General features: G+C 50.8%; 2 protein-coding genes across 5 annotated transcripts; one reads left to right on the forward strand and one right to left on the reverse strand.

Annotated features, from left to right (window-relative positions):
• The first annotated feature begins 518 nt into the window (after window positions 1-518).
• On the forward strand, window positions 519-12,801 carry LOC309541384 (acrosin-like). 2 transcript variants are annotated; one of them, XM_082239213.1, is made up of 6 exons: window positions 542-649; window positions 7,907-8,008; window positions 8,486-8,689; window positions 10,620-10,894; window positions 11,858-11,997; window positions 12,235-12,801. In XM_082239213.1, exons 3-6 carry the CDS (start codon window positions 8,529-8,531, stop codon window positions 12,748-12,750), a joined length of 1,092 nt encoding a protein of 363 aa, XP_082095339.1. In that variant the 5' UTR covers window positions 542-649; window positions 7,907-8,008; window positions 8,486-8,528; the 3' UTR covers window positions 12,751-12,801. The 2 variants fall into 2 exon arrangements, with proteins under 2 accessions (XP_082095340.1, XP_082095339.1); XM_082239214.1 differs by lacking the exon at window positions 7,907-8,008 and having other exon boundaries at window positions 519-649.
• A 5,873-nt stretch (window positions 12,802-18,674) lies between these two features.
• LOC309541362 (acrosin-like) lies at window positions 18,675-26,894 on the reverse strand. 3 transcript variants are annotated; one of them, XM_082239167.1, is made up of 5 exons: window positions 26,726-26,894; window positions 23,952-24,155; window positions 21,999-22,273; window positions 20,545-20,684; window positions 18,675-19,313 (listed from the first exon to the last, which is right to left on the reverse strand). In XM_082239167.1, exons 2-5 carry the CDS (start codon window positions 24,110-24,112, stop codon window positions 18,789-18,791), a joined length of 1,101 nt encoding a protein of 366 aa, XP_082095293.1. In that variant the 5' UTR covers window positions 24,113-24,155; window positions 26,726-26,894; the 3' UTR covers window positions 18,675-18,788. The 3 variants fall into 3 exon arrangements, with proteins under 3 accessions (XP_082095293.1, XP_082095292.1, XP_082095294.1); XM_082239166.1 differs by lacking the exon at window positions 26,726-26,894 and adding an exon at window positions 24,710-24,841; XM_082239168.1 differs by lacking the exon at window positions 26,726-26,894 and adding an exon at window positions 24,243-24,261.
• Window positions 26,895-26,946: the final 52 nt, after the last annotated feature.

Consider the following 26,946-nt stretch of genomic DNA (forward strand, 5'->3'; position numbering starts at 1 on the left):
AGGAAGCTATTAGAGGCAGGAAGGCTTCCTTGAGGAGAAAACAAAGGAATGCAAACTTTGGCAAAAAAAGTGCAAGCTGAAAAGATGGAATATTTTAAAATTGGTGCATCCTCATTTGGGCATCTTGCCCTGGTGCTTCTGTTAATATTAATTAAAAAAGAGAGAGAAGGAGGAGCATAAAGCAGCAATTATGTTAGGCTGCCCACATGCTCTCTGGACAGAAGAAGAGAAGAAGAGAAGAAGAGTTTGGATTTGATATCCCGCCTTTCACTCCCTTTAAGGAGTCTCAAAGCGGCTAACATTCTCCTTTCCCTTCCTCCCCCACAACAAACACTCTGTGAGGTGAGTGGGGCTGAGAGACTTCAAAGAAGTGAGATTGGCCCAAGGTCACCCAGCAGTTGCTTGTGGAGGAGCAGAGACGCGAACCCAGTTCACCAGATTACGAGACCACCGCTCTTAACCACTACACCACACTGGCACCACAGAACCTGGATTCATGTGTTTTATGATGTCATGAATTCTAAGACAAGGTGGTGGTGGTGGACCCCGTAGCCTTGGGAGCTGCCCAAAGGATGAGATGGTTGGTCCTCTCTGTTCTGGTCCTTGCTACATTCCAGCCCACTCATAACACCACTGTCAGCAGCTGCGAGTAAGAGGTCAAAGGTGGCATTTTGTAAGGAAAGACAAAAGAGGGAAGAAGTTTTTTTATTGGTCTTCTGTCTGCCTGTCCATCTACCAGGGTTGCTCTCCTTCCATTTTGCCTTGAGAATCTTGTGATATTTGAGATTTCATCCAACCCTCTGGAGTAGACCTGTCAGGGGTTCAGGAGCAGAGACGCAGAGAAGGGAGGAAGCAGAGAGCGAGGGGGAGGAATCCGAAGGGAAAATGAGTGATGATGACGACCCGAGATCTCCAAGCCTAAGCAGTGAGTCAGAGGACTCCCAAAAGGGAGCCCCAGTGAGCAGAGCAAGAGGGGGATCCGGGGGGACACCCCAGGAGGAAGGGAACAGAGGAGATTCAGAGAGCAGCAGCTGGAAGTCGGGACCCACGCTCATAACTGAGGGCGGCAGCAGCTGGAAGTCGGGACCCACGCTCAAGACTGAGAGCAGCAGGGAGGAAGGTAGCCAGGCATCGGGTTCCGGAGGCTGTCAGCAGGAGGGAGGGCACGAGTCAGGGGTGGTCACGCCCTCCTCAGAGAGCGAGGCAACGGTTAAGAGGAAAGTAGAGAGTTGGGCGCGCGCGCCAAGTTCAAATGCAGCGGAAGCTGGAGCAGTAAGCAGCCCGGAGAGTGAGCCAGGTCCTAAAGCCCGCCGCAAGGAGGCAGAAGGATCAGGGGGGTCAGCGTCAGAGGAGAGTAGAAGGGAGGAGGCCCAGGGGGGCAGAAGGACCCAGAGACGTAGGGAGAGGCGAAGGAGGTGGAGCAAGGCTAGGGTATTAAGCTGGTGTGCAAGAGGCGGGGACTCAGACGGGTCTTCGCCGACCTAGGGCAGAAGGTGTAGAGCTGCACGCTGCAGTTCGGAAATGAAACCTGTAACTTAATAAAGACTCTTATAAAGTGAACGCTGGCGGACTTGGTCCTATGTGAGCTGGGACTGGGTGGCAGCTCTGACAGTAAGACCCGTCTCTTGAAAGCTTCGGACACCTGATATCTCGCAGCGGAGAGAGAGGCAGCTGGAGGAGGGGATCGGTGTTTGGGAGCAAGCTCACGACGGTTAGCAGAGATGACGGAAGCAGAGAAAGTTGCAGCGCTGCAACAGGCAGTTACCCAATTGAACGCGGAGGTACTGGCATCCCAGAAGAGGGAGGAGGATGCGGCAGCCGCCTACAGAGATCTCCACGCCAGGTTTGAAGCATGGGTTAAACACGGGCAGCCAGGACCCAGACCGGAGGGGGTTGGGTTGGCACGGAGAGCAGGAGGGCTTGTGGCTCACTTCGATGGGAATTTACAACAGTACCCCAATTTTCGAGCAGACGTAATGTGCGCACTGCAACTGCTGGCAAAAGACTTTAGAGATGAGGAAGAGAAAGTGGGGTTCATACTATCCCATTTGCATGGGGATGCTAAAGCGTGGCTACGCAATTTGTGGAGGGATAAAGATCCGGCGCTTCAGAATGCAGATGCCTTTATCAAAGCGATGGATGCGTGTTTTTTGTCTACTATTGATGTGGATCTTGCCCGACGGGAGATTCATGGACTGAAACAAGGGAGGGCAAGCGTCCGGCAGTACCACGCCCGCTTTTTTGCGCTGGTCAGTGCCTTAGAGTGGGACCGGGATTCGCCCCCTGTCAGAGACCTGTTCTGGGAGGGTCTAAGCTCAGCGGTCAAGGATGAAATTGCAAGGGGGGAGAGGCCCCGAAGCACGCAGGAGGTGGTCCAAAGGGCGCTGACTGTGGGGGTGAGGCTGGAAGAACGTCCCTGGTGCAGAGATGAAGGACGTGGAGGGCGCGAAGCAGCGAGAAGTTTCTCTTTCGTTCCAAGAGAAGCAGCGCGTGCGCAATCCACACCTCCGCCAGGAGGGGGAGGGGAACCGATGGAGGTTGGAGGTGCAAGGGCTCAGTCAGCAGCCAGAGCCCAAGCACCGACAGCAGTGAAAGCGAAGCCTCCTAGAGGGAACAGGAAGTGTTACATCTGCGAGGATCCAGGCCATTTGGCGAAAGAGTGTCCCCGGAGGCTCCACAAGCACACTGCAGCCTCAGCAATGGTGACTGCAGCAACGCAGCAAGGGGAACCACAGCAGGGAAACGACGATGTCTGGCTGGAGACAGAGGCACTGGGGCCCAGCCAGACGCATCAGTGAAGCAGTCCCCAGCGATCTTGCAACCCACGGACCCCCTCCCACCCAAACCAGTAGTGCAGCTCACAGCATCTCTCCAGCTACCCGATGGCGTCACTATCGAAGTGCCGCTTTCTGTGGATTCTGGAAGCAACGCAGACTTTATAGCGCAGGATTTTGTGGAGCAGCACGCTATACAGCTACTGCCTGCCACTCTGCCCCTGCAAGTCGTCACAGTGGATGGCAGAGAGTTGCTAGGGGGGCAGGTGGTGAAGCAAACGCCACCGATGGTGATGCGCCTTGGCAACCACAGGGAAGTCATCAGTTTTAATGTCACCCAACTGTCGGACACGCCCATTGTGTTGGGCATGAGTTGGCTGGACAGGCACAGTCCGACACTGGCTTGGTACCAGAGACAGCTGATCTTCGGCTCCTCTTATTGCGCAGAACACTGCATCCTGCCCAGACAGGAGGGAGAGGAGGAGGAATCACAACTGCAGTTGGGAACGTTGCAAGCAGTCCCCCACAAATACGCGGACTTTCTGGAGGTCTTCTGTGAGAAAGAGGCTGACAAGCTACCACCGCACAGGCAATATGACTGCAAGATTGACCTCCTACCAGGGGCGACGCTGCCGAAAGGGAAGCTGTATTCCATGTCTGAGGACGAATTACAGGAACTCAAACAGTTCATAGATCACAATTTGCAGCGCGGTTTCATCCGGGAGTCCAGGGCAGTAGGGGGCAGTCCTGTTTTCTTCGTGAAGAAGAAGGACACGCCCCAGAAAAGACTGGTGGTGGATTTTCGCCTCTTAAACAAGATGACCAAGCCTTCTGATTTCCCCATGCCCAGGATTGACGACCTGCTAGCGACGGTGCGCAAGGGACGCGTGTTCACCAAGTTGGACCTGCGAGGTGCGTACAATCTCATCCGCATGAGGGAGGGCGATGAGTGGAAGACAGCCATGTTCACGCCTCTGGGCACCTACGAATACAGAGTGATGCCGTTTGGATTACAAAACGGTTCTCACTGTTTCCAAGCTTTCATGCATCATGTGTTGGCGGGACTCCTTTACAAGAAGTGCGTCTGCTTTCTGGATGACATCCTGATATTCTCCGACTCGCAGCAAGCCCATGACCAAGATGTTCGGGAGGTGCTGAAGAGGCTGCAGCAGCATAGACTGTACGCCAAACTGGAGAAGTGCCAGTTCGACACGACGGAGGTGGATTTCTTGGGTTACAAGTTGTCGGACAAGGGGCTAGCCATGGACAGCGCCAAGGTTCGTGCGGTGTTGGATTGGAAGAGCCCGCGCAATCGGAAGGAGGTCCAGCGGTTTGTCGGCTTCGCCAACTTCTATCGCAAGTTTATCAAGGGGTTCGCGATGCAGACGGCGGCCATTACGGACACGCTAAGCTCCAAGAAAAAGAAATTCATCTGGACGGAGCAGGCGGAGCAGTCCTTTCAGGCACTCAAGCGTCTCTTCGCGTCGGAAGAGCAACTGCTGCATATCGACCCCAGCAAACCGATGCGGGTAGAGACAGACGCGTCCGATAGAGCAGTGGGAGCTGTCCTGCTGCAAAGGGACCCACAGGGGGTCTGGAGGCCGGGAGCGTTCTACTCCAGAAAGCTCAGCAAGTCGGAGCAGAACTACACCATCTGGGACAGGGAGTTGCTGGCCATTCATGCAGCTTTCAAGGCGTGGAGGCACTTCCTGATCGGCGCCAAGCACACGGTGCAGGTCTGCACGGATCACAAGAATCTGGAGCACTGGCGCACGGCTCAGTTCCTGAACCAGAGGCAGATACGTTGGGCGGAGTTCTTTGCTGATTTCAATTTCCGAATAGAGTACGTCCCAGGCGACACCAACGTCATGGCGGATGCACTGTCCCGCAAACCGCAATACCTCGAAGAGGCGACGCCAGCGGCAGCCATGCACATCTTCGCGCCAACAGCGTGGGCGTGCGCTTCAGCCACAGTAGACCTGGATGCGGTGCGGCGGGCGTTGCAGGACGACTCCTTCGCGCGGGCGAAGATGGCAGAGGTGCACAAGGGCACGGCGAAGGGCGACGAGTTCCAGATACGAGACGGCTTGCTCTTACGTAAAGGGGCCATCTACGTGCCGGGAGACGAACTTCGCGCCAGGGTACTGCAGCAGCTGCACGACGCACCCACGGCCGGGCACTTTGGCACGGAAAAGACGGTGGAATTAGTCGCAAGGGACTTTTGGTGGCCCAGACTGAGAGGGGAAGTCGCGGACTACGTTGCGAGGTGCGACACCTGCCAGAGGGCCAAACCGGTGCACAAACCACCGGCGGGACTGCTGGAACCGCTGCAAACGCCGTTTGAACCGTGGGAGAGAGTGGCCCTGGACTTTGTTACGGATCTACCCAGCTCGAGAGGCAAGACAGCTGTACTAGTGGTGGTGGACTTGTTCACCAAGATGGCACATTTCATTCCGTGTGCGAAGGTGGCCACGGCGGAACAAACCGCCAAACTGTTCATAGATCACGTGTTCAAAGTGCATGGTCTGCCGCGGTCTATCCTGTCCGACCGCGGGCGCCAGTTCGTCTCGAATTTCTGGCAGAAGCTGATGAGTTTTCTAAATGTCAAGGTCGATCTGGCATCAGCAAGACACCCGCAGACCAACGGGCAAGCAGAGAGGGTCAATGCCATCATGCAGCAGTACCTGAGATGCTATGCCAATCAACAACCTGCGACCTGGGTGGATTACCTGCCGCTCGCCGAGTTCGCTTACAACAACACGAAGCACGTGTCCACAGGGGTGACGCCGTTCTTCGCCAACAATGGGAGGAATCCCAGAACCTTCCCGGGACGGGAGAGAGTGGGGGACAGAGAACCACAGACGGCGGACGCGTTCGCGTCAGAGTTGCAGGCGGTACACGATCAACTCAGACGGCAGCTGGAGCTAGCTAAGCACGCCTACAAGGTGCAAGCTGACAAGCACAGGCGGGTTGGCGAAGAGATCCAAGTGGGAGACTGGGTCTGGTTGGCAGCCCACGCAGTGCCGACCAGGTCACTAGCCAAGAAGAAGTTGGGGCACAAGCAAATTGGTCCGTACCAAGTCGAAGCACGGATCAACCCGGTAGCCTTCCGACTGGCGCTGCCGGAGGGTTCCAGAATGCATCCGGTGTTCCACAGGTCGGTGCTCACTCCCTACAAGGCACCTCACAGATTCCAGGAGCCAGGGACGGCACCGAGTCCGTTCCGGGAGCGGACGGAGACGCGAGGGGTGACGCAGCAAGACCCCATCAACGAGGTCACGGAGATTTTGGACTCCAGATGGGGAGAAGAGGGAGTCGAATACCTCCTAGCCAGAGAGGGCACCCGGGCCAGCGCCAATAGCTGGGTGCCAGACTACGCTTTGGAGGAACCCCTGCTCAAGGACGAGTTTCATGCCCTTTTCCCACACAGACCCATGCCAGCGAGCTTCTTCGACGACTGGCTGTTCACGCCCACACTTTCTTCCAGCACGTTCCATGGATTCGACTCGGACGGGGAACCAGCACTGAGCACCCGTTCCCCAGAAGGATCGCCGGCGGGTTCGGCGTCAGACACCTCGTATTGGTGGGACGATCGACCGGAGGAGCAATGGCGCCGGAAGTGGCTGGAGATGCCAGGTCGAGCGACCGACGCAGAGACTGACATGGACGTGTTCGGGGGGGACCTTGGGTTCGAGCACGGCGGTACAGAGATGGAAGCGGAACAGGTCAACGTCGGCGACCGCGAGGGGGAAGACTCGGAGGTCTTCAGTTGGCGGCCACCCACGGGGAGCGAACTGTATCCGGCATTCCCTCCCGTGATGATGGAGCACCCAGCACCCACACCTGAAAGCGGGGAGGGGGGAAGGGGGGGCTTCGAGGGGGGGATGGATGTCAGGGGTTCAGGAGCAGAGACGCAGAGAAGGGAGGAAGCAGAGAGCGAGGGGGAGGAATCCGAAGGGAAAATGAGTGATGATGACGACCCGAGATCTCCAAGCCTAAGCAGTGAGTCAGAGGACTCCCAAAAGGGAGCCCCAGTGAGCAGAGCAAGAGGGGGATCCGGGGGGACACCCCAGGAGGAAGGGAACAGAGGAGATTCAGAGAGCAGCAGCTGGAAGTCGGGACCCACGCTCATAACTGAGGGCGGCAGCAGCTGGAAGTCGGGACCCACGCTCAAGACTGAGAGCAGCAGGGAGGAAGGTAGCCAGGCATCGGGTTCCGGAGGCTGTCAGCAGGAGGGAGGGCACGAGTCAGGGGTGGTCACGCCCTCCTCAGAGAGCGAGGCAACGGTTAAGAGGAAAGTAGAGAGTTGGGCGCGCGCGCCAAGTTCAAATGCAGCGGAAGCTGGAGCAGTAAGCAGCCCGGAGAGTGAGCCAGGTCCTAAAGCCCGCCGCAAGGAGGCAGAAGGATCAGGGGGGTCAGCGTCAGAGGAGAGTAGAAGGGAGGAGGCCCAGGGGGGCAGAAGGACCCAGAGACGTAGGGAGAGGCGAAGGAGGTGGAGCAAGGCTAGGGTATTAAGCTGGTGTGCAAGAGGCGGGGACTCAGACGGGTCTTCGCCGACCTAGGGCAGAAGGTGTAGAGCTGCACGCTGCAGTTCGGAAATGAAACCTGTAACTTAATAAAGACTCTTATAAAGTGAACGCTGGCGGACTTGGTCCTATGTGAGCTGGGACTGGGTGGCAGCTCTGACAAGACCCATTGAAAGCAACAAACACATTAATTTTGGTGAATTAATTGTGGTGTTTACCACCTATAGCCACGGCATCCAGAGAGATCTCCCAAGGTTATGTCATGTTGGAGGCAACCAAAATCTTGACCAAAGATTGGACTGTAGAGCAGTCCAAAGGGGAAGGTCCTAAAACACAAACTATTGCATATACGGTATTTATATTGTGCCATTTGAAGCAACTGGATGCATACAAAACTGGCTACTTTTGGTATAAAACATTGTCCAGGCCCATATGTTTGATTCAGCGCTTTACTTGCAGAACTTTATTCAAAACAGGACAGAAACATCAACAACGCATCTAAATAAATTTACAATTTCTTGTGCATGTCCAGCACAGGCTCAGCATCTTATAAGAAATAACTTTACTTCTTCCAGAAATCAAAACTGTGTCTCTCTCCCATTCTAGCCTGCATTCACCTACCTAAGGCTATGCAACTCTTGGAGAGTTGCATTATCTTCCCCCCACTCTGACTGGGAACAAAGGACCAAAGACCAACTCCCCAAGATGGTGATTTGCACATTGAATACCTTACTCATGTGACCTAAGGTTAAACACCCATGCGCTAGCTAGCAGAGATCAATAGCAGTTAATTATCAACCGATTGAGGTGCTTGGATAGCTCTTCTTGCTCTTCCGTGGAATCTTTCTGTTAAACCCTTTCAGCATTCTCCATCTCAGTGTGAATTAAGCAATTCTACTTAACATAAACAGCCCTGGTCTTCTGCAAGGGTGTTTGCAGGTGGCCAAAGTTCACTTAGCTCATGGGCAGTGAATGGGATCTCTGGTGCACAGGGATCTGGTCCTTTGGGTGTCTCCAGCTTTGTACCTCACTTTGCCAAGGAGGTCAAGAAATAGATGCTTGTCTGCTGCAAGAAAGCATTTTGGGGAGAAGTGTGGAAGTCAAGCGTGTCCGAGCCTCTTATGCCAGCTGCACAATCCACCCACGTCATGCACATGATCTGTTGACGCTCTCTATCTTTTTCAGTGGCATCTGCGGAAGACGACCCTTGGCAAGCAGCCATAAGTTGATGCATATTATGGGCGGCAGCGATGTTCTTCCAGGCACGTGGCCCTGGATGGTCAGCATCCAGACAAAAGTACAAGGGAACGTCTACATCCATTCCTGCGGAGGTTCGCTCATCAGCCCCCAATGGGTCCTCAGTGCAGGTCACTGCTTCCCAAAAGGAAAGTAAGCAGAAGGGGAAGTATGCTTAGCAGAAGGCCGTTCCTGGGAAGGGTTGTGGAATCTGCAAACCCAACAGCCTGGGGGTATCTCAAGGAAGCAGAGTCCCTTCTTCTGCCTTCCAGGTGATACTTGGAGGAACTGCAGTTCGCCTGAACACAAAGCTAGATGGTGGAGTCTACAGCCCAGGAACTGCCCTACCTGATCAGGACTAAGGTCCAGTTGGTCCAGCATCTCATTGGGAACCTCAGAGGGCTGGGTACTTAGAGGCGGAGCAAGGTGGGTGCGGTGGGTGTGGCTGGCACTCAGTGTCATCCCTGAGGGTGCGTGACATCACCACGCCGCCGCCCTGGGACGCTCGTGGTGGGCAGTGCACCCCGCAGGATGCTCACCTAACCCCCCTGGGATGCCATCCCCACCCCCATGGGTGGCTATCCCCGCCCCCTGGGTGCACTCCGCTCTGGGTGCCAGAGCAGCTAGCTGCATCACTGTGAGCACTCAGGCCGATCCGCCCCCTTTTGGTTCACAGGAATATAGGGCTCACCCACAATTCCATTTGTCCTGTGACCTGTAGGCACAGATCCGAGAGGCTTATCCTTTCTCCCACTGCTTTCCCCAAGAAAACACACTGTTCATCACTGAATCAGAACAAACACCAATCGGGTTTTCTGCAGATTCATGTTTGCTCCGATTTAGATGTAAACGGCAGGTTTCCCCAGGGAAAGTGGCCAGGCACAGGAACGAGGACCCAGGACGTGGGCCAGCCCCCTTGTGCTAAAATTGTGCTTTTAATGGGGGTGTTGTTCTAACTCGGGTGGGTGTTGTTTATTGTTCTTAAGTGTTACATGTCAATTTGTATTTGTCTTTTTTGTTTTTGTTTTATAAAGCTGATTAATATTCTACAGTTTTTTAAAAAAAATATGTTTGTAGGAATGGAGTCATTGTTTCGTTATTTCTTTGTTTTGACTATTGTGTTTTTACCTTGGATTTTTATCCTGTGAACCACCCTGAGACCTTGTGATCAAATCAAATAAAAAACAGTCAAATCAAATAAATGTCTTGAAATCACGGGGAATCATAGAATCAAAGGGAACAAACGGAACAAACAGAAGTGGGCAGGAGCCTTCAGAGGGCATTGCTACCTTTGACTATGACGGAAGAGCATAACTATCCAAGAATTTGCCCAATCGTCTTTTAAAGCCATGTAGACTGGTGCCCCATTGCTGCCTCTCGTGGGGGCAAGTTCCCCAGCTTAGTTATGTGTTGCATGCAGGATGTCCTTTCGTCTCTCCTGAATCTCCATGGGGTGTCCACAACTCCTAGCGTTACAGGAGAGGGAGGAAAACTTTTCTCTCTCAACTTTCTCCGCACCATGCATAGTTCCAGCAACCTCAATCATGTCACCTTTCCCCCACATTTTCTCCAAACTAAAAAGTCCCAAGCGTGGCAGCCTTTCCTCCTAGGGGAGTCCCTCCACACCCCCTGATAATTGTGGTGGCCCTTTTCTGAACCTTCTCCAGCTCTGCAATATCATTTTGGAGGTGAGGTCAGCTTCACTGGAAATCCAGGTGTTCCATCCTTGTGAGAGAGGGAGGGAGGATTTTTTCTCCATCCTTTCTTTGATATTCAGGGAGTCCAAGAACAGCCTCCCATCCTGCTCTGGTACCTAGAGCAGTGTGCATCCCAGGGGACATGGCGTGCTCCCCATGGGGGGCGTGACCCACATCCTGGGGGCGTGGCATGCCACCCAGGGGTGTGGTGCACCACCCATGGGGGGCGTGGCACGTGTCCTGGAGACGTGGCGCATGTCCCGAGGGGTGCCACTGATCGGGGGTTGGCATTTTGTCACCCTCCCTTTGGAATGGCACCCCCAACCTCAGAATGCTCCTGCAGCCTCCCACAAGCCATATATCCCTGTTCTTCATCCCACCTGCAGAGACCAGTACAAGCTTGTCCTTGGCTCCAGCTGGCTCACCAATCTGGGCCCTGAGACTGAGCAGCGCTTCATCAGGAGGCTGGTGAAACACGAGAGGTACGACAACAAGCTGAAGCAAGGAGAGGTGGTGTATAGAGACATTGCCTTGTTGGAGATGGACGAGCCCGTCAACTGCAGCGACTACATCCAGCCTGCCTGCCTGCCTGACAAAAGCCTGCCAGTTTTGATGCTCGGCCATTGCTACATCAGCGGCTGGGGCGGCCTGCTGCCAAAAAGTGAGAGCAACCTTGTGAAAAGCAGGAGGACTGGCTCCCCTGAAGTGTTTGAAATAAATTCATCGCCTGCATCTTCACTGCCAGCCGGCATATTCCAGGGTGGTTTAGGGCTCGTCTGCACTTCCGCTTATCCTGCTGTTTCCCCCCAGGGAAAACCTGCAATCGAATTAGCCACAGATTGCTGTTTGCTCCTGTTCAGCAGTCAAGAGTGGGTTTCCCTGGGGAAAGTAACAGGGCAAGCAGAAAACCACTCGGACTCATGCCAAGGGGGCACAAACCTCTTGGACTCATGCTTTCTAGGCAGGAGACGAGTGGAAGTGCGGACAAGCCCTTCCAGTGGGAGGAAAGTTAGTAAATAAAATGGAAATGACCGTGGCAAAAATTATAGCTCTGAATGAATAAATGCTTCTGGTTGGGCTGCACAAGGTTCCTTCTTTGCAGGAGAGGTTTTCTTTTGGGGTGTTCCATCCCTGTTTCACTTCCCCTTTCTTTTCCATGGAGGAGATTTTCCTCGTTCTTGCCTGTAATTATTTTGCTTTAGAAATATACCGGGGTTGTTGTTTTTTTTGCTGTATTTATCACTTTTGGAGTCTTCATGGTTGAAGGCTCAGGATATCTATTTATGAAATAAAAGCATGGTTAGCAGGGATTTTTGCAGCCATAACTCACTGGAACTCTGTTCCAGCACCTCTCAGGTGGGCCCCATTGCCATTATAAGAGACCAGGGAAGGCGTTTGTGGTGAGTTCTGGCACCTCGTTTCTAGAAAAACAGCACTGCTGGTCCACGGACTGAGAACAGCTAGCCGTTAGGCAGGTCTTAAGGCTTGTCCACACGTCTGCTTTCTAGGCATGGCTCTGAGGGTTTCCCCCCTTTCCTCTCTCCTTCCCCTGACCCAGTTAGGATTCATGGGCAGGGCACCCCCTGGTCATCTCCATTCCCACCCCGCTACTTTCTGCTCACAGATTTCACTCCTCCTGACATCATGCAAGAAGCGCCAATGAATATCTTCAGCAGAAAAAAATGTGGGAACTGGTGGCGCAGGAAGATCCCTACACAGAACATCTGTGCCGGACACGAAGAAGGAAAGATTGCAATCTGCAAGGTAGGTGAACCACGGTCAGGAGCCAAAGGCAGGATTTTGTGCTCACTTGATGAAGGGGGTGGCACCCAGTGGCAATAAATGAAATAAATAAATGAAATTAGTGCACTGTGCTGCCTCCTGACAGGATGGTTGAGCCTTGTATCCTTACCCTATTTGCCTCTTTTCAGTAGCCTCTGCCTCGGTCTCCACAGCATCATGCCTGCACCTCATTCCACCACCTTCTTTTCCCCCTCCCAGGGTGACCGCGGAGGCCCCCTGATGTGCAGGGAAGAGAGGTCTGAGCGCTACTGGGTGATTGGAGTCTCCAGTTTCGGACCCGTGTACTGTGGCACAGCGAAGGTGCCAAGCGTCTTCATCTCCACACAGTACTTTCTAGGCTGGATCGAAAGGAACTCTAAGCTGCAGCTCTCAGCTCCCAGACCCACCCCGCTGCTGGCGCAGGCCACAACAAGGCGCAAACCCAGGACTTCACCTACCTCAGCCAGGCCAAAAAAGCACAGGCCTCCCTGGGTGAGGCCCCCACTGTGGAGTGGGGGGCTTCCTCCCTGGGTAAAGACCACAACATCCTCCATCCCTCCCTGGATGAGGGAGAACTATGGGAGGCGCCCAAGGCCTGACCACAGGCCACGGTATAGATATCAGCAGCCCTGGCCCCAGATGGCACCTCAAAGCCAGTTCGCAGATCTACCAGGGTACTACCCTGGCTCCGAAGACTACCACGATCTGCTTGTGCCCTCAGGAGAGCAGGATTGAGAGGGGCAGCTGGGGCAGGCATTATAAAGCAGAGGGGCAGGCTAGAGCTCACCATGATAGGCATCGGATATTCTATAGAATAATAAAATGGAGATGGTTTGAGCAAGCTGCTTGGGATTTGGCAATGAGTCTTTGTGTCTTTCACACCATCATCTCACCAAATCTCAGAGAGATGTGTTGGGAAATGGCCAAATCCAGAGCCATATTCTCTTACTTATGTTCATAATTCCTCCAGATCTTTCCTCCATTAAATGGAAGTGGTGGAAACTGAAAAGAAAACAAGAAAGAAGGGAAGGGAAGGATGAAGGATATTCTACATTTAAGAATTCCAAAATGTATAAAATGCATTATGTTCCTGTGAAAATAAAAACCCTCCCCCAATGTTACACAATATTTCTTAGTAATTGCCACTTTAATTAGAGTGAGAAAACAGCCTTTTTTTTAAAAAAAAAAGTCCTGCTGCACCCTTCTGACACTAAGTCCTGTCTTTCTTCACCTGCTCCAACCCACATCTTGTGCTCATGGCAACTCACAACACTATATGGAGAAAAATACCAAAATATTGTTACCAAAGATGGGTGCCTGCCTGTCCGAGACAGAAATGACAGCCTTGAGGGAGTTTTTAAGAGAAGAATCTGGTAAGGGGCTTCATCAGACCTTCCAAGGCACCAGGTGGTGCCCCAATGCTATTTGTGAAGAAGAAGGACACTACAGAATTTAGATTATTTGTGGACTATAGGAAGATTGATGCCCTAATGGTTCCTAATCATTATCCCCTACCAACTATTGGGGATTTGTTAGAAAGGCTGAGGTCAGAGAAATTTTTCACGGAGCTGGACTTAAGGGGTGCTTATAACCTGATCCGTGTGAGGGAGGGAGACAAGTGAAACACAATGTACTGCACTAAGTATGGCAGCTTCGAATACCTGGTCGTGCCCTTTGGACTTCAGTTAGGGACAGCAATGTTCCAAGCCTTCATCAACCACATCCTCAGTGGCCTGGTAGATAAGTTCATCGTTGTTTACCTTGATGATTTTTTTAACTTCTCTGAAAGCCAGGAACAGCACACGAGACATGTGACAGAGGTGTTGTAGAGGCTGAGAGAACACCTCCACCGGCTTTATGCTAAGTTAGAAAAATGCCAGTTCCAAGTCTCTACAGTAGATTTCCTGTGTTACCGCCTCACAGTAGAGGGGGTACACATTGATCCAGCTAAGGTGCAGAGCGTAGTGTCATGGCAGGAACCCAAGATGAAGAAAAACCTGCAGAGATTCTTGAGGTTCGCCAACAACTACCGCAAGATCGTTCCGGTCTATTGAAGACTCACAGCACCTCTCACGGATTGTTTGAGGGGCAATAAGTGCTTCCAGTGGACTGCTGAGGCACAACAGGCATTTGAGCAGCTCAAAACCATGTTTTCCTCAGAGGTGTACCTAGTTCATGCTGGCCCTCACTGGCTGCTGATCATGGAAACAGATGCCTCTGACAAAGCAGTGGGGGGGTGGTGGTACTGCTGCAAGAGGACCAAGATGGCAACCAAACACGTGTGCCTTCCACTCTAGGAAGCTGACTTCTTCCGAGCAGAACTACACCATTTGGGAAAAGGAACTTTTGACTATCCGCGAAGCCCTTGAAGTGTGGAGACATTTCCTTGAGGGGGCACAACACAAGGTGGAGGTGTGCACTGGCCATCTGAATCTGGAGTAAGGGCAGGCAATGAGACATCTCAATCAACAGCAGATTCGCTGGGCACAGTTCTTTGCCAGCTTCGACTTTAGAGTACAGTATGTGTCTGGCAGTCAGAATCAAAGGGCGGGTGCTATTTCCAGGAAGCTGGAGTGCCAGGATGGTGAGCCAGTTCCAGTGTATCAGCACATCTTGAAACCAGAGCAGCTACAGCTAGCAGCTGGGTCAGTTGTCAAAGTTTCCGAATTCCAGTTGAAGACACAGGAGGATGCTTTTGCAAAGTGCAAGTTAGTAGTGCTGCGGGGAGACACAGGTGGCGCTGAGGGGTTAATGGAAAAGGGTGGGCTACTGTATAGAGGGGGAGCTTGCTATGTTCCAGAAGGAGATCTCTGAGCCAAGGTCCTACATCAGTGCCATGACAACACTACAGTGGGACACTTTGGGCAGCACAAAACGCTATACCACGTGACAAAGCAATTCTGGTGGCCAAGATTGAGGGAGGAGGTCAAGGAATGCGTCCAAGCCTGTGAGGTTTGTCAGCGGGTAAAAAGACCCAGGGAAGCACCTTCAGGATTGCTTCAACCACTAACCACACTGCAAGGACCATGGGAAGCCGTAGCTATGGACTACATCACTGATCTGCCAGAGTCACTGCAGAAGACAGTGATCTGGGTGGTGGTAGACTTGTTCACAAAGATGGCTCACTTCATGCCCTGTAAAGGACTGCTGACCACACAAGAGATGGCACAACTCTTTGTAGAAAATGTATTTAAGTCGCATGGGCTCCCCTTAAAGTGATTTCAGATTGGGGGACCCAATTCACCTTGCAGTTACTCAAGGTAGAAGTGTCCCTCACTCAGCCTGACACCCAGAGACTAATGGGGAGTTGGAAAGGGCTAACGCCATGTTAAGCAGGACCTCCGGTGTTATGTGAACTACCAGCAAGATGATTGGGTATCCAAATTGCTCTTGGCAGTGTTTGCGTACCACAATGCACTTCATACTTCAATTCAGCAGACCTCCCCCCCTTTTATGCCAGTTACAGATACCATCCATGTACTTTCCCATCACAGACAGACACCCTGTCAGTACCAGCAGCAGAGGACTTCAGAGAAGACTTAACAGCCATCCGAAGTTTGCTAAGGAAATGCTTGGACCATGCTAAGGAGTTGTATAAGAGAGCAGCAGATGCCCATTGACAACCAGGTAGTGAGATAAAGGTGGAGGATCAGGTGTGTCTGTCTACACATGATTTGCCCCAGAGAGGTAGATGCAGGAAACTAGATCCTCAGCAGGTGGGGCCATTTGAAGTGTACTTTCAGACTCAGATTGCCAATATCAGTGAAGATACACACTGTATTCCAAAGATCTGTGCTGTCCCCAGTAGTGCCAGCACACACCTAACAAACTCTCAGGCAAGCACTCCCACTTCCTGTTCTGGTAGAGGGAGAGGAGGAGTTTGGAGTAAATTCTAGACTCACACATGACACAAAAGAGACTGCAATACTTGATTGCATGGAAGGGTTATGGGCCTGAAGAAAGATCGTGGAAATATTCAGAACATGTTCATGCCCAGGAATTGCAAAGGGAGTTTCTTAGGAGCCACACCAACAGACCAATACTGAAGGGGTGGGGGGAGGAAGAAAGGGAGGAGGAAAGCTCTGGGTAGGGGTGTGATGTCAGGGACTGGACCAAACAGGAAGGCTGGGGAGTGTCTCCTCAGTCTGCTCGGCTTCTCTTGGAAGAGGAGGGAGAGTGGGAAACTTCACCCTCACCCTTTGTCTCCAGCAGTTTCTAGATGTCATGAACACATCTGACCCAAGTAGAGAAACACAGCAAGAGTTAGGAAGCAGTCAGACAGCTGGGAGCAGTCCTCCTTCCCCTGACATGGAATGGAATGGAATGTAGATAAGGCATTGGCAGAGAGTGGGAGGGAGAGAAGTCAGCTCGCTCAAGCAGCACAGGCAGCTTCAGAAAGCAGGAGCGGTAGCATTTCCTCACTGGAAGAGGTGGCAATAAATCCCCTGAGCCCAAAGAGTAGACGTATGGGAAAGGTATTACACAGGAAATAAACCCAGAAATGTAAGGGTCATAGGTTCAGGATATTCTGCAGAACCAGGAAGCACTCTTCAGGAGGGTTAACTGACTTGTAAGAGGTGGACGCTCAGTTGGATGTCCAAGGCTAATTGTTTGTATTGCAATAAATCTTCAAGTTAACTATGACTTGTGTGCTGTGTTATCAAGACTGCAGCCTGGGCTCCTGACACTCGATGAGAAGGGGACAGGGTCGAATTACAGCTGAATGAAGAATTGCCTAGTTACAAGATTGTAGATGAGGAGGGAGGAGGGAAGGAGCAGCAAGCAGAGACCTCCTTGAAGAGTCTGGGAGATCCTCCCTCCCCAAGGTCCTGTCGGTCCCTCTGAATTCAAGAACAGAGATTGCAGAGGAGTGTGACACCTGGGACTTTCCGTAGGTACTCAGGATGTTGTTGGGGATGGAAGAGGCGGGCTCAGAGTAGGCAACGTCTCCTTTGCATGGAGACATGGATTCTTTGATGGATCTCAGCTCTTCTCCCTTCTTCTCTTTCCCAACAGACGTTGCTCAAATATCTTCCTTTTCCTGTCCCCTCAAACACACACCATCACTTTGGTCAGGTCTCTCTCCCCAAGTGAAAGGATTCTCTCCAATGGCCTATTGACACTTTTTGTCATGTTAACAGGTTTGCTGTTCCCTAAGTCAGCCAGGCTGGTTTGCATAACCCAGCCCAGAAATTTCCTGTCTGGCACAGCTCTGCAGATTGTCCCTTTAACCCATATCCCAATTAATCAAAATCCCAGCCTTTATTCATTCCTAGGATTTGGGGGTGGGGGTGTCAGTTTGCATTTCTTAGTGCAGAAAGTATTGATCTGATGTGTAGAGATCTTTCCTATTCTACTTAATTCAAGAGGGTTTTGGTAGCTTCAGAAGATTCATGATGTTTGGGTTATTCCTTCATAAAAGTTGAGTACAGCTGGCTTAAACAGGTTTTTTTATCTCTTCTTCAAGGTCATGCTGACTATAAAAGGAAGGACAGAAGGAGTCTAGGTTTCACTTTCTCTTTCTGTCTCTCTTCCTTCTAGTGTGGTGTTCTGTATACAGTGTTAAGGTTTATAAGTTAAGGTTATTATAAGTTAAGTCTACAACAACTGGATTTCTTATGGACAGTGAATGTATTGGATTTGTGACCATGATGCTCATTTGCCTTCCGTAGCAGTAAAGCTCTGCTGGATGAAATATTAATTGCCTCTGGTCTATTTTTTTGGAATCCTGCAAAGTGTTTAAGTTTTTACTCTGCTAACTATAGGTCAGAATTCTGCTCTGGGTCAATATTGAGTAGAATTTATTGACAGGTTATGGGCCCAGAAAGTTCTTTTGCTGTGCTGATGGGTTCCTGAGGCTGAGCAGAGTGCTGAGGAGATCTGGTTGTGCAGTGCCAGAGTGTTTGCTGTGAATGAGCAAAGGAGTAGCTGCACCAAAATGCTGGAGGGTGAGGAGGACCTGGAGAGTCTCCGTGCCTGGGCAGCAGTGGTGAAGCAGCTGGAGTGGAAGCCGGCCGTGGTGATTTATGAGCTGGGTAGCTATTGTGGAACAGCCTTGCAGTGCCGAGAAGCCAGAAGAGGCTTGATTCTGGAGATGGCTGTCAGTGGTTGGTGCAGATGCAGCATTGGGAGGTATGGAGAACCTATAGGGGCTGGGAGCTGGCAGCGGTTTTACTGGTATGCAGGGGACGTTTATATTTGCCTACTAACAGTGGTAAAATAAGCTGTAGTCCTATCTTAAAGGAGTAGGTGATTGATTAGGCCTGGGAGACTGGAAAGTGTCTTAATGGTTTTATAGCAGGTCATTTGCTGAGCCATGTTTCCTTTGGGTGAGCATCCCACGTTGCAAACTCTTTTGGGGTAATAAATTAACTGCAATAGTTTTGGAGTATAAACTGTAAGATGTGAAATATAAAGTGTTTCTAATTTGTTGTGAAATTCTTAAACGTGGAATATCCTTCATCCTTCTCTTCCCTTCTTTCTTGTTTCCTTTTTCTTTTTCCACCATTCCATTTAATGGAAAGAAAGATCTGGAGGAATTATGAACATAAGTAGGAGAATATGGCTCTGGATTTGGCCATTTCCCAACACATCTCTCTGAGATTTGGTGAGATGATGGTGTGAAAGACACAAAGACCCATTGCCAAATCCCAAGCAGCTTGCTCAAACCATCTCCATTTTATTATTCTATAGAATATCCGATGCTTATCATGGTGGGTTCTAGCCTGGCCCCTCTGCTTCATAATGCCTGTCCCCTGCCCCAGCTGCCCCTCTCAATCCTGCTCTCCTGAGGGCACAAGTAGATCGTAGTAGTCTTCGGAGCCAGGGTAGTACCCTGGTGGATCTGCGAACTGACTTCGAGGTGCCATCCGGGGCCCGGGCTGCTGCGGTCTGTACCTAGTCCTGCGGCCAGGCCTCCGGTTACCCCAAAAATACTTATCCCTCATCCAGGGAGGGAAAGGGGACCTTGTGGTCTGCACCTGGGGAGGAGGCCTCACACCCCACTGTGGGGGCCTCACCCAGGGAGGCCTGTGGGGTCTTGGCCTGGCCGCTGTAGGGAAAGTCCTGGGCTTGCGCGTTGTTGTTGCCTGGGTCTGTGCCAGCAGCGGGGTGTGTGTGGGAACTGAGAGCTGCAGCTTAGAGGTCCTTTGGATCCAGTCCAGATAGTACTGCGTGGAAATGAAGACGCTTGGCACCCTCGCTGTGCCGCAGTACAGCGGTCCGAAACTGGCGACTCCAATCACCCAGTAGCGCTCAGACCTCTCTTCCCTGCACATCAGGGGGCCTCCGCTGTCACCCTGGGAGGGGGGAAAGAAGGTGGTGGAATGAGGTGCAGGCATGATGCTGTGGAGACCGAGGCAGAGGCAAATGGGGTAAGGATACAAGGCTCAGCCATCCTGTCAGGGGCAGCACAGCACATCAATTTCACTTATTCCCCGTGGAGTAAAGGGTCAAGTTTAAGGTTCTGGTTTCGACCTTTAAAGCCCTTTGTGGCCTAGGACCCACGCACCTACGGAACCACCTCTCCTGGTATGCCCCACGGAGGACCTTAAGGTCCACAAATGACAACACCTTGGAGGTCCCAAGTTGTAAGGTGGCTAGATTGCTCTCAACTAGGGCCAGGGCCTTTTCAGTACTGGCCCCAACTTGGTGGAACGCTCTGCCACAAGAGACTAGGGCCCTGCGGGACTTGACATCTTTCCTGCAAGACAGAGCTGTTCTGCCTGGCCTTTGGTTTGGACTCAGTCTGACCCTTATGTCTTCCCTCCCCTTACGGTTTTGATTTATGGGCTACTTTTAAAATGAGGCTGCTTTTTAAATTGCATTTTAACCTGTATTTTAAATTGAGTTGTTGTTGTTTTTCCCCCTATTATGTTTCCATTGTAATTTTACTGGTGTTAACCGCCCTGGGGAATAAATTATTATTATTATTATTATTATTATTATTATTATTATTATTATTATTATTAATTGCATCTAATTCCAGCCTTGCAGGGGGTTGGACTAGATGACCGCCCCGAGGTACCTTCCAACTCTACAATTCTAAACATATACCCTGCTTGATTGTACAACAGCAACCTCAAGGCGGTTCACGAGGAGAACAAAACAATAACGAGTAAAACCAACTCTTGAAAACATTCAGATGATAAAACCAGCTACAAACTGAAAACGGATTGAAACATATACCAACATCCTACATTTAAAGTGTGTGACTCCCTCCCCCACAAGAATCGTGGGAACTGTAGTTTACTCCTCATGGAGATCTGATTCCGGGCACCCAAATTGCAGTTCCTCAAGATTCTTTTTCTTTTTTCAGTGGTGGGGGGGAGGGCAGCGGGAGTCCTGCACTTTGAATGTGCATTGACCGTGTGGTGTGTAGACAGCCTCGGAGAGCAGCCTCAGCTCAGCTTGCCAAGCGTTGAAACTTGGTTGGCCACAAAAGAGCTCTAATGTGGAGCCATAGAGTGATACCCTTCATCAGGTGAGCACAAAATCCTGACCTTGGCTCCTGACTGTGGTTCAGCCTACCCTGCAGATTGAAATGGTTCCTTCTTCGTGTCCGGCACAGACGTTCTGTGTAGGAATCATCCTGCCCCACCGCATCCCACATTGGATTCTAGTGTAGATAGTCGTCGCCCCTTCTTGCATGATGTCAGGAGGGGTGGAATCTGTGAGCAGAAAGCAGCAGGGTGGGAATGGAGATAGACAGCTGGACGCCTGACCAGTGGGTGCTCTGCCCATGAATCCTAACTGGGGCAGGGGAAGGAGAGAGGAAAGGGGGAAACCCCTCAGAGCCATTCCCAGACTCTGGACAAGCCTTAAGACCTGCCTAACGGCTAGCTGCTCTCAGTCACTGGACCAGCAGTGCTATTTTTCTAAAAATGAGGTGCCAGGACTCACCACAAACGCCTTCCCTGGTCTCTTATAATGGCAATGGTGCCCACCTGAGAGGCGCTGGAATGGAGTTTCAGTGAATTCTGGCTGAAAAAATCCCTGCTAACCATGTTTTGATTTCATAAATAGTTGGTGTTGGTGTTGACCTTGAAAGCCCTAAATGGCCTCAGCCCAGTATACCTGAAGGAGTGTCTCCACCCCCATCGTTTAGCCTGGACACTGAGGTCCAGCTCCAAGGGCCTTCTGGCAGAAGTGAGGTTACAGGGAACCAGGCAGAGGGCCTTCTCGGTGGTGGCGGCGCCCGCCTTGTGGAATACCCTCCCACCAGATGTCAAAGGAATAAACAACTATCTGACTTTTAGAAGACACCTGAGGGCAGCCCTCTTCAGTTAACTAGTTAACTTTTTTAATGACTGGTGTTTTAACGTATTTTAATCTGTTGGAAGCCACCCAGAGTGGCTGGGGAAGCCCAGCCAGTTCGGTGGGGGAAAAATTATTATTATTATTATTATTATTATTATTATTATTATTATTAGATATCCTGAGCCCAGTATATTATTAAAGCAGAATAATTACAGGCAAGAATGGGGGGAAACTCATCCATGCAAGAGAGAGGGGATGTGAAACAGGGATGGAACACCCCGAAAGAAAACCTCTCCTCAAGGAAGGAACCTTGTGCAGCCCAACCAGAAGCGTTTATTCATTCAGAACTAGGTATATTATTTGCCACGGTCATTTCCATTTTATTTCTTAACTTTCCTCCCACTGGAAGGGCTTGTCCACACTTCCACTCGTCCCCTGCCTAGAAAGCATGAGTCCAAGAGGTTTGTGCCCCCTTGGCATGAGTCCGAGTGGTTTTCTGCTTGCCCTGTTACTTTCCCCAGGGAAACCCACTCTTGACTGCTGAATAGGAGCAAACAACAATGTGTGGAGAACTCGATTGCAGGTTTTCCCTGGGGGGAAACAGCAGGATAAGCGGAAGAGCAGACGAGCCCTAAACCACCCTGGAAAATGCCGGCTGGCAGTGAAGGTACAGGCGATGAATTTATTTCAAACAGTCCTCCTGCTTTTCACAAGGTTGCTCTCACCTTTTGGCAGCAGGCCGCCCCAGCCGCTGACGTAGCAATGGCTGAGCGTCAAAACCTCCATTTTTTCGTCAGGTAGGCAGGCTGGCTGGATGTAGTCGCTGCAGTTGACGGGCTCGTCCATCTCCAGCAAGGCGATGTCTGCGAAGACCACCTCTCCTTGATTCAGCTGGTTGTCGTACTTCTCATGTTTCACCAGCCTCTTAATGAAGCGCTGCTCAGCCTCAGGGCCCAGCCTCTTGATCCGGTTGGAGCCAAGAACAAGCTTGTACTGGTCTCTGCAGGTGGGACCAAGAAGAGGGATATATGGTTTGTGGGAGGCTATAGGGGCGTTCTGAGGTTTGGGTGGGCGGCACGCCCCGGATGCCATTCCAAAGGGAGGGTGACTAAATGCCAACCCCCGATTGGCGGCACCACCCGGGACATGAACCATGCCCCTGGGACATGTGCCACGCCCCCCATGGATGGTGCACCACACCCCTGGGTGGCATGCCATGCCCCTGGGTGGAGTTCCACACCCCCAGGATGCACGCCACGCCCCCCATGGGCAGCACGTCACGTCCCCTGGGACACACGCTGCTCTGGGTACCAGAGCAGGTTGCTTCGCCTCTGGAAGGCTGTTCTTGGATTCCCTGAATGTCAGAGAAAGGATGGAGAAAAAATCCGCCCTCCCTCTCTCATGAGGCTGGAACACCTGGATATCCAGTGAAGCTGGCCTCACCTCCAATAGCATATTGCAGAGCTGGAAAAGGTTCAGAAAAGGGCCACCAAAATTATCAGGGGTGTGGAGAGACTCGCCTATGAGGAAAGGCTTGGGACTTTTTAGTTTGGAGAAAATGTGGGTAAGAGGCGACGTTGGTTGAAGCCTGAGAGGTTTTATTATTCATTTGATTTGACTTGATTTCATTTGTATATTGCCTTCATCACAAGATCCCAGGGCAGTTCACAGGATAAAAATCCAAGGTAAAAACACAAGTAAATAGTCAAAACAAAAAATAACAAAACAATAACTCCGTTCCCACAAAAAAAACTGTAGAATATTAATCAGCTTTATAAAACAAAAACAAAAAAGACAAACACAAAATACCAGTTAACACAGAACACTTAAGAACAATAAACAACACCCACCCAAGTTAAAATATCACCCCCATTAAAAGCACAATTTTAGCACAAGGGGGCTGGCCCATGTCCTGGGTCCTCGTTCCTGTGCCTGGCCGCTTTCCCTGGGGAAACCTGCTGTTTACATCTAAATTGGAGCAAACATGAATTCATAGAAACCTCGATTGACATTTGTTCTGATTCAGCGGTGAACAGTGTGTTTTCCTGGGGAAAGCAGTGGGAGAAAGAAGAAGCCTCTCGGATCTCTGCCTACAGGTCTCAGGACAAATGGAATTGTGGATGAGCCCTATATTCCTATGAACCAAAAGGGGGCGGATCGGCCCGAGTGCTCACAATGATGCAGCTAGCTGCTCTGGCACCCAGAGCAGAGTGCACCCAGGGGGAGGGGCTAGCCACCCATGGGGGCGGGGATGCCATCCCAGGGGGGTGAAGTGAGCATCCTGCGGGGTGTGCATCCTGGGGGTGTGCTGCCCGCAACGAGCGTCCCAGGGTGGCGGTGTGACGATGTCACCCCCCCCCTCAGGGATGACACCCAGGGTCTCCGCACCCACCTTGCTCCGCCTCTGAGTACCCAGCCCTCTGAAGTTCCCAATGGGATGCTGGACCAACTGGACCTTAGTCCTGATCAGGTAAGGCAGTTGCTGGGCTGCAGACTCCACCATCCCAAGAGGACGGCTCTGTGTTCAGGTGAACTGCAGTTCCTCCAAGTATCACCTGGAAGGCAGAAGAAGGGACTCTGCTTCCTTGCTTGAGATGCCCCCAGGGTGCTGGGCTTGCAGAGTCCACAACCCTCCCCAGGAACGACCTTCTGCTAAGCAGACTTCCCCTTCTGCTTACTTTGGTTTTGGGAAACAGTGGACTGCGCTGAGGACCCATTGGGGGCCAATGAGCGAACCTCCGCAGCTAGGAAAGTAGACGTTCCCTTGTACTTTTGTCTGGATGCTGACCATCCAGGGCCAGGTCCCTGGAAGAACATCGCTGCCGCCCATAATACGCATCAACTTATGGCTGCTTGCCAAGGGTCGTCTTCCGCAGATGCCACTGAAAAAGATAGAGAGTGTCAACAGATCATGTGCACGACGTGGGTGGATTGTGTAGATCTTTGAATATTGTGATCGCACATTTTACCTTTTTTACTGACACAGGCTCCTCATATATCATCTGGTATTTTGCAGGTCTTTTATATAGTTCCACAAATTTTATTTTTGGAAGAAAAAAATTCTACTATTGTTATTATTATTTTTTTAAAAATCCACCCTTGTCAGTTTTATGTAATTCATGATAGTAACCTTGGGAGATCTGTTTGGATGCCATGGCTATAGGTGGTAATCAACAAGACTTGTCTCAGAGTACATCCACCAAAAGTAATGGACCTAACTTGTTTGTGTTCATTGCTTTCAATCGGTCTACTTCAGGGGGTTGGCTGAAATGCCACTAAATTTCATGAGACCCTCAAGGCAAAATGGAAGGAGAGCAACCCTGGTAGATGGACAGGCAGACAGAAGACCACCTGGGGTCTTTTTCCAAGGAAAAAACTTCTTCCCTATTTTGTCTTTCCTTACAAAATGCCACCCAACAACCCAATGGCCTCTTACTCGCAATTGCTGACGGTTGCGTTATGGGTGGGCTGGAATGCAGCAAGGACCAGAACAGAGAGGACCAACCATCTCATCCTTTGGGCAGCTCCCAAGGCTACGGGGTCCACCACCACCACCTTGTCTTAGAATTCATGACATCATAAAACACATGAATCCAGGTTCTGTCCAGAGAGCATGTGGGCAGCCTAACATCATTGCTGCTTTATGCTCCTCCTTCTCTCTTTCTTTGAGACAGACAAATGTTATTAATATTAACAGAAGCACCAGGGCAAGATGCCAAAACGAGGATAATAATAGTAACAACAATAATATTTTTATTATTTATACCCCACCCATCTGGCTGAGTGTCCCAAGCCACTCTGGGCAACTTACAGAATATATAAAACATAATAAAGCAGCAAACATTAAAAGCTTCCCAATACAGGGCTGCCTTCAGATGTGTTCTAAAAGCTGTATAGTTCTTTATCTCCTTGACATCTGAAGGGAGGGTACTCCATAGGAAGGGTGCCACCACCGAAAAGGACCTCTGCCTGGTTACCTGGTTCCTGGACTCTGCTCTTTAGCCATGCTGGCACCCTCTTGGCCTGGGTGGTATTTTTTTCGTCAAGTGCAATATACATTATTGTTGAGATTTGCTTATTGTGATTTTGAATAACCCCTAAGGGTTCTGCAGGGTTTTTGCCTTTCACCTTCCTTTCTACCAGCTCCCTCATTTTTGGGAAGTCCCTTTCTTTGAAGTCAAAGGTGACTACAATGAACTTACTTGGCAATTGTCCATTACATATATAAATTGAATTTGATAGCACTGTGGTCACTCTTCCCAATTAGTTCAGCAGCGCTTTCATCTCTAACCAGATCCTGGTTGTCACTTAAGATAAAGCCCAGAGTTTATGTTCTTCTGGTCAATTCCATTACTAACTGTTCTAAGTCATTTAGCGTATCTATAAATGTTAGCTCTTTGCCGTGTTTAGAAGAAATATGCAACCAGTCTACAACATCTCCTCTTTGATTGCATTCTCCATCTCAAGATCACTGTATATACAGTATCTGAGAGACCTTTGTATCTTGAGGAGGTTAGAAACGATGCTCAGAAACTGCCATTGAAATTCTACTCAGTATTGATCCAGAGCAGATTCCAATGTATAGTTAGCAGAGTAACAACTTTAACACATTGCAGTATTTTAAAAATAAAATAAAATAGACCAGAGGCAATTGTATTTCATCCAGCAGAGCTTTACTGCTACTGAAGGCAAATGAGCATAATGGTCACAAATCCAATACAATCAGGACCAGCCTCGTGCTCTCCAGCAGCTTAGGACTACAAATCCCATGAGTCTCAGCTGGGAAGGCTGTGTCAATTGACGCTGATGGGAGCAGCAACCCAAAGCAACTGGAGTTATGCTGCTGTAACTAAAGCAGGAGTGGGAAATCTCAGGCAGGGGGCCAAATGGGGTGCTCCAAGCCTTACTCACTGGCCCCCACTTGCTCCCAGCCACACCCGGTCTCCATAGACCATGCCCCACGTCAGCCCTGCTTCCCAACATCCTTGGAGCTTTCACCTGGATGGAAGGTATCCTTGGACTCTGATAATGCCCCTCACTTGACCGGTAGATGGGGCTGGGGTGTAGAACCCAAGGCAAGCTTTAGAATGGTTGCTCCACCAACTTTTGCCCTGGCCCCGCCCACCATGGGCAAGATTATTTGGAAGGGAATGTGGTCACTCCGGACAAAGAAGGTTCCCCACTCACCGACCCCTGAACTAATGTCCAAACCCATCCTAACTTCCTCTCTCCACAATTGGCCATTGAGTTTGCAGGCTCTGTAGACAGCTGCCTTCTGCTATGGATATTTTGAATTTTTCTGGGATTGTTGCATTGACGCCATTGTGATATTTTGTTAACGACCTTGGGATTTCTAAGGGAGGGTGGTGTAATAATGTTTTAGTAAAATAAATGCTGCTAAGCCATGCTCCCTGCCTCCATACACAAATTGCCTCCATGCACAAATACACACAACTTAAATGAAGTCCTCCTCGTGACTTCCAGGTAGTTCTCGGCTTTCTGCCCAGGTTTCCCTGATGCCACAAATCATCCTCTCTCTTCCCTAACCCTGTATTGCAAGGGTTGGACTAGATGGTACTTCGGGTCCCTTCTGGCTTGACAATTCTTTGATTCCAGCTGTCCATTGCCGTTTCCTTCACTTTCTCTTCCTGCTCACCAAGTGCTGAGTTTCAC

The sequence above is a fragment of the Podarcis vaucheri genome, assembly GCF_965113315.1.
Source record: "Podarcis vaucheri genome assembly, chromosome: 10".
NCBI lineage: Eukaryota > Metazoa > Chordata > Lepidosauria > Squamata > Lacertidae > Podarcis > Podarcis vaucheri.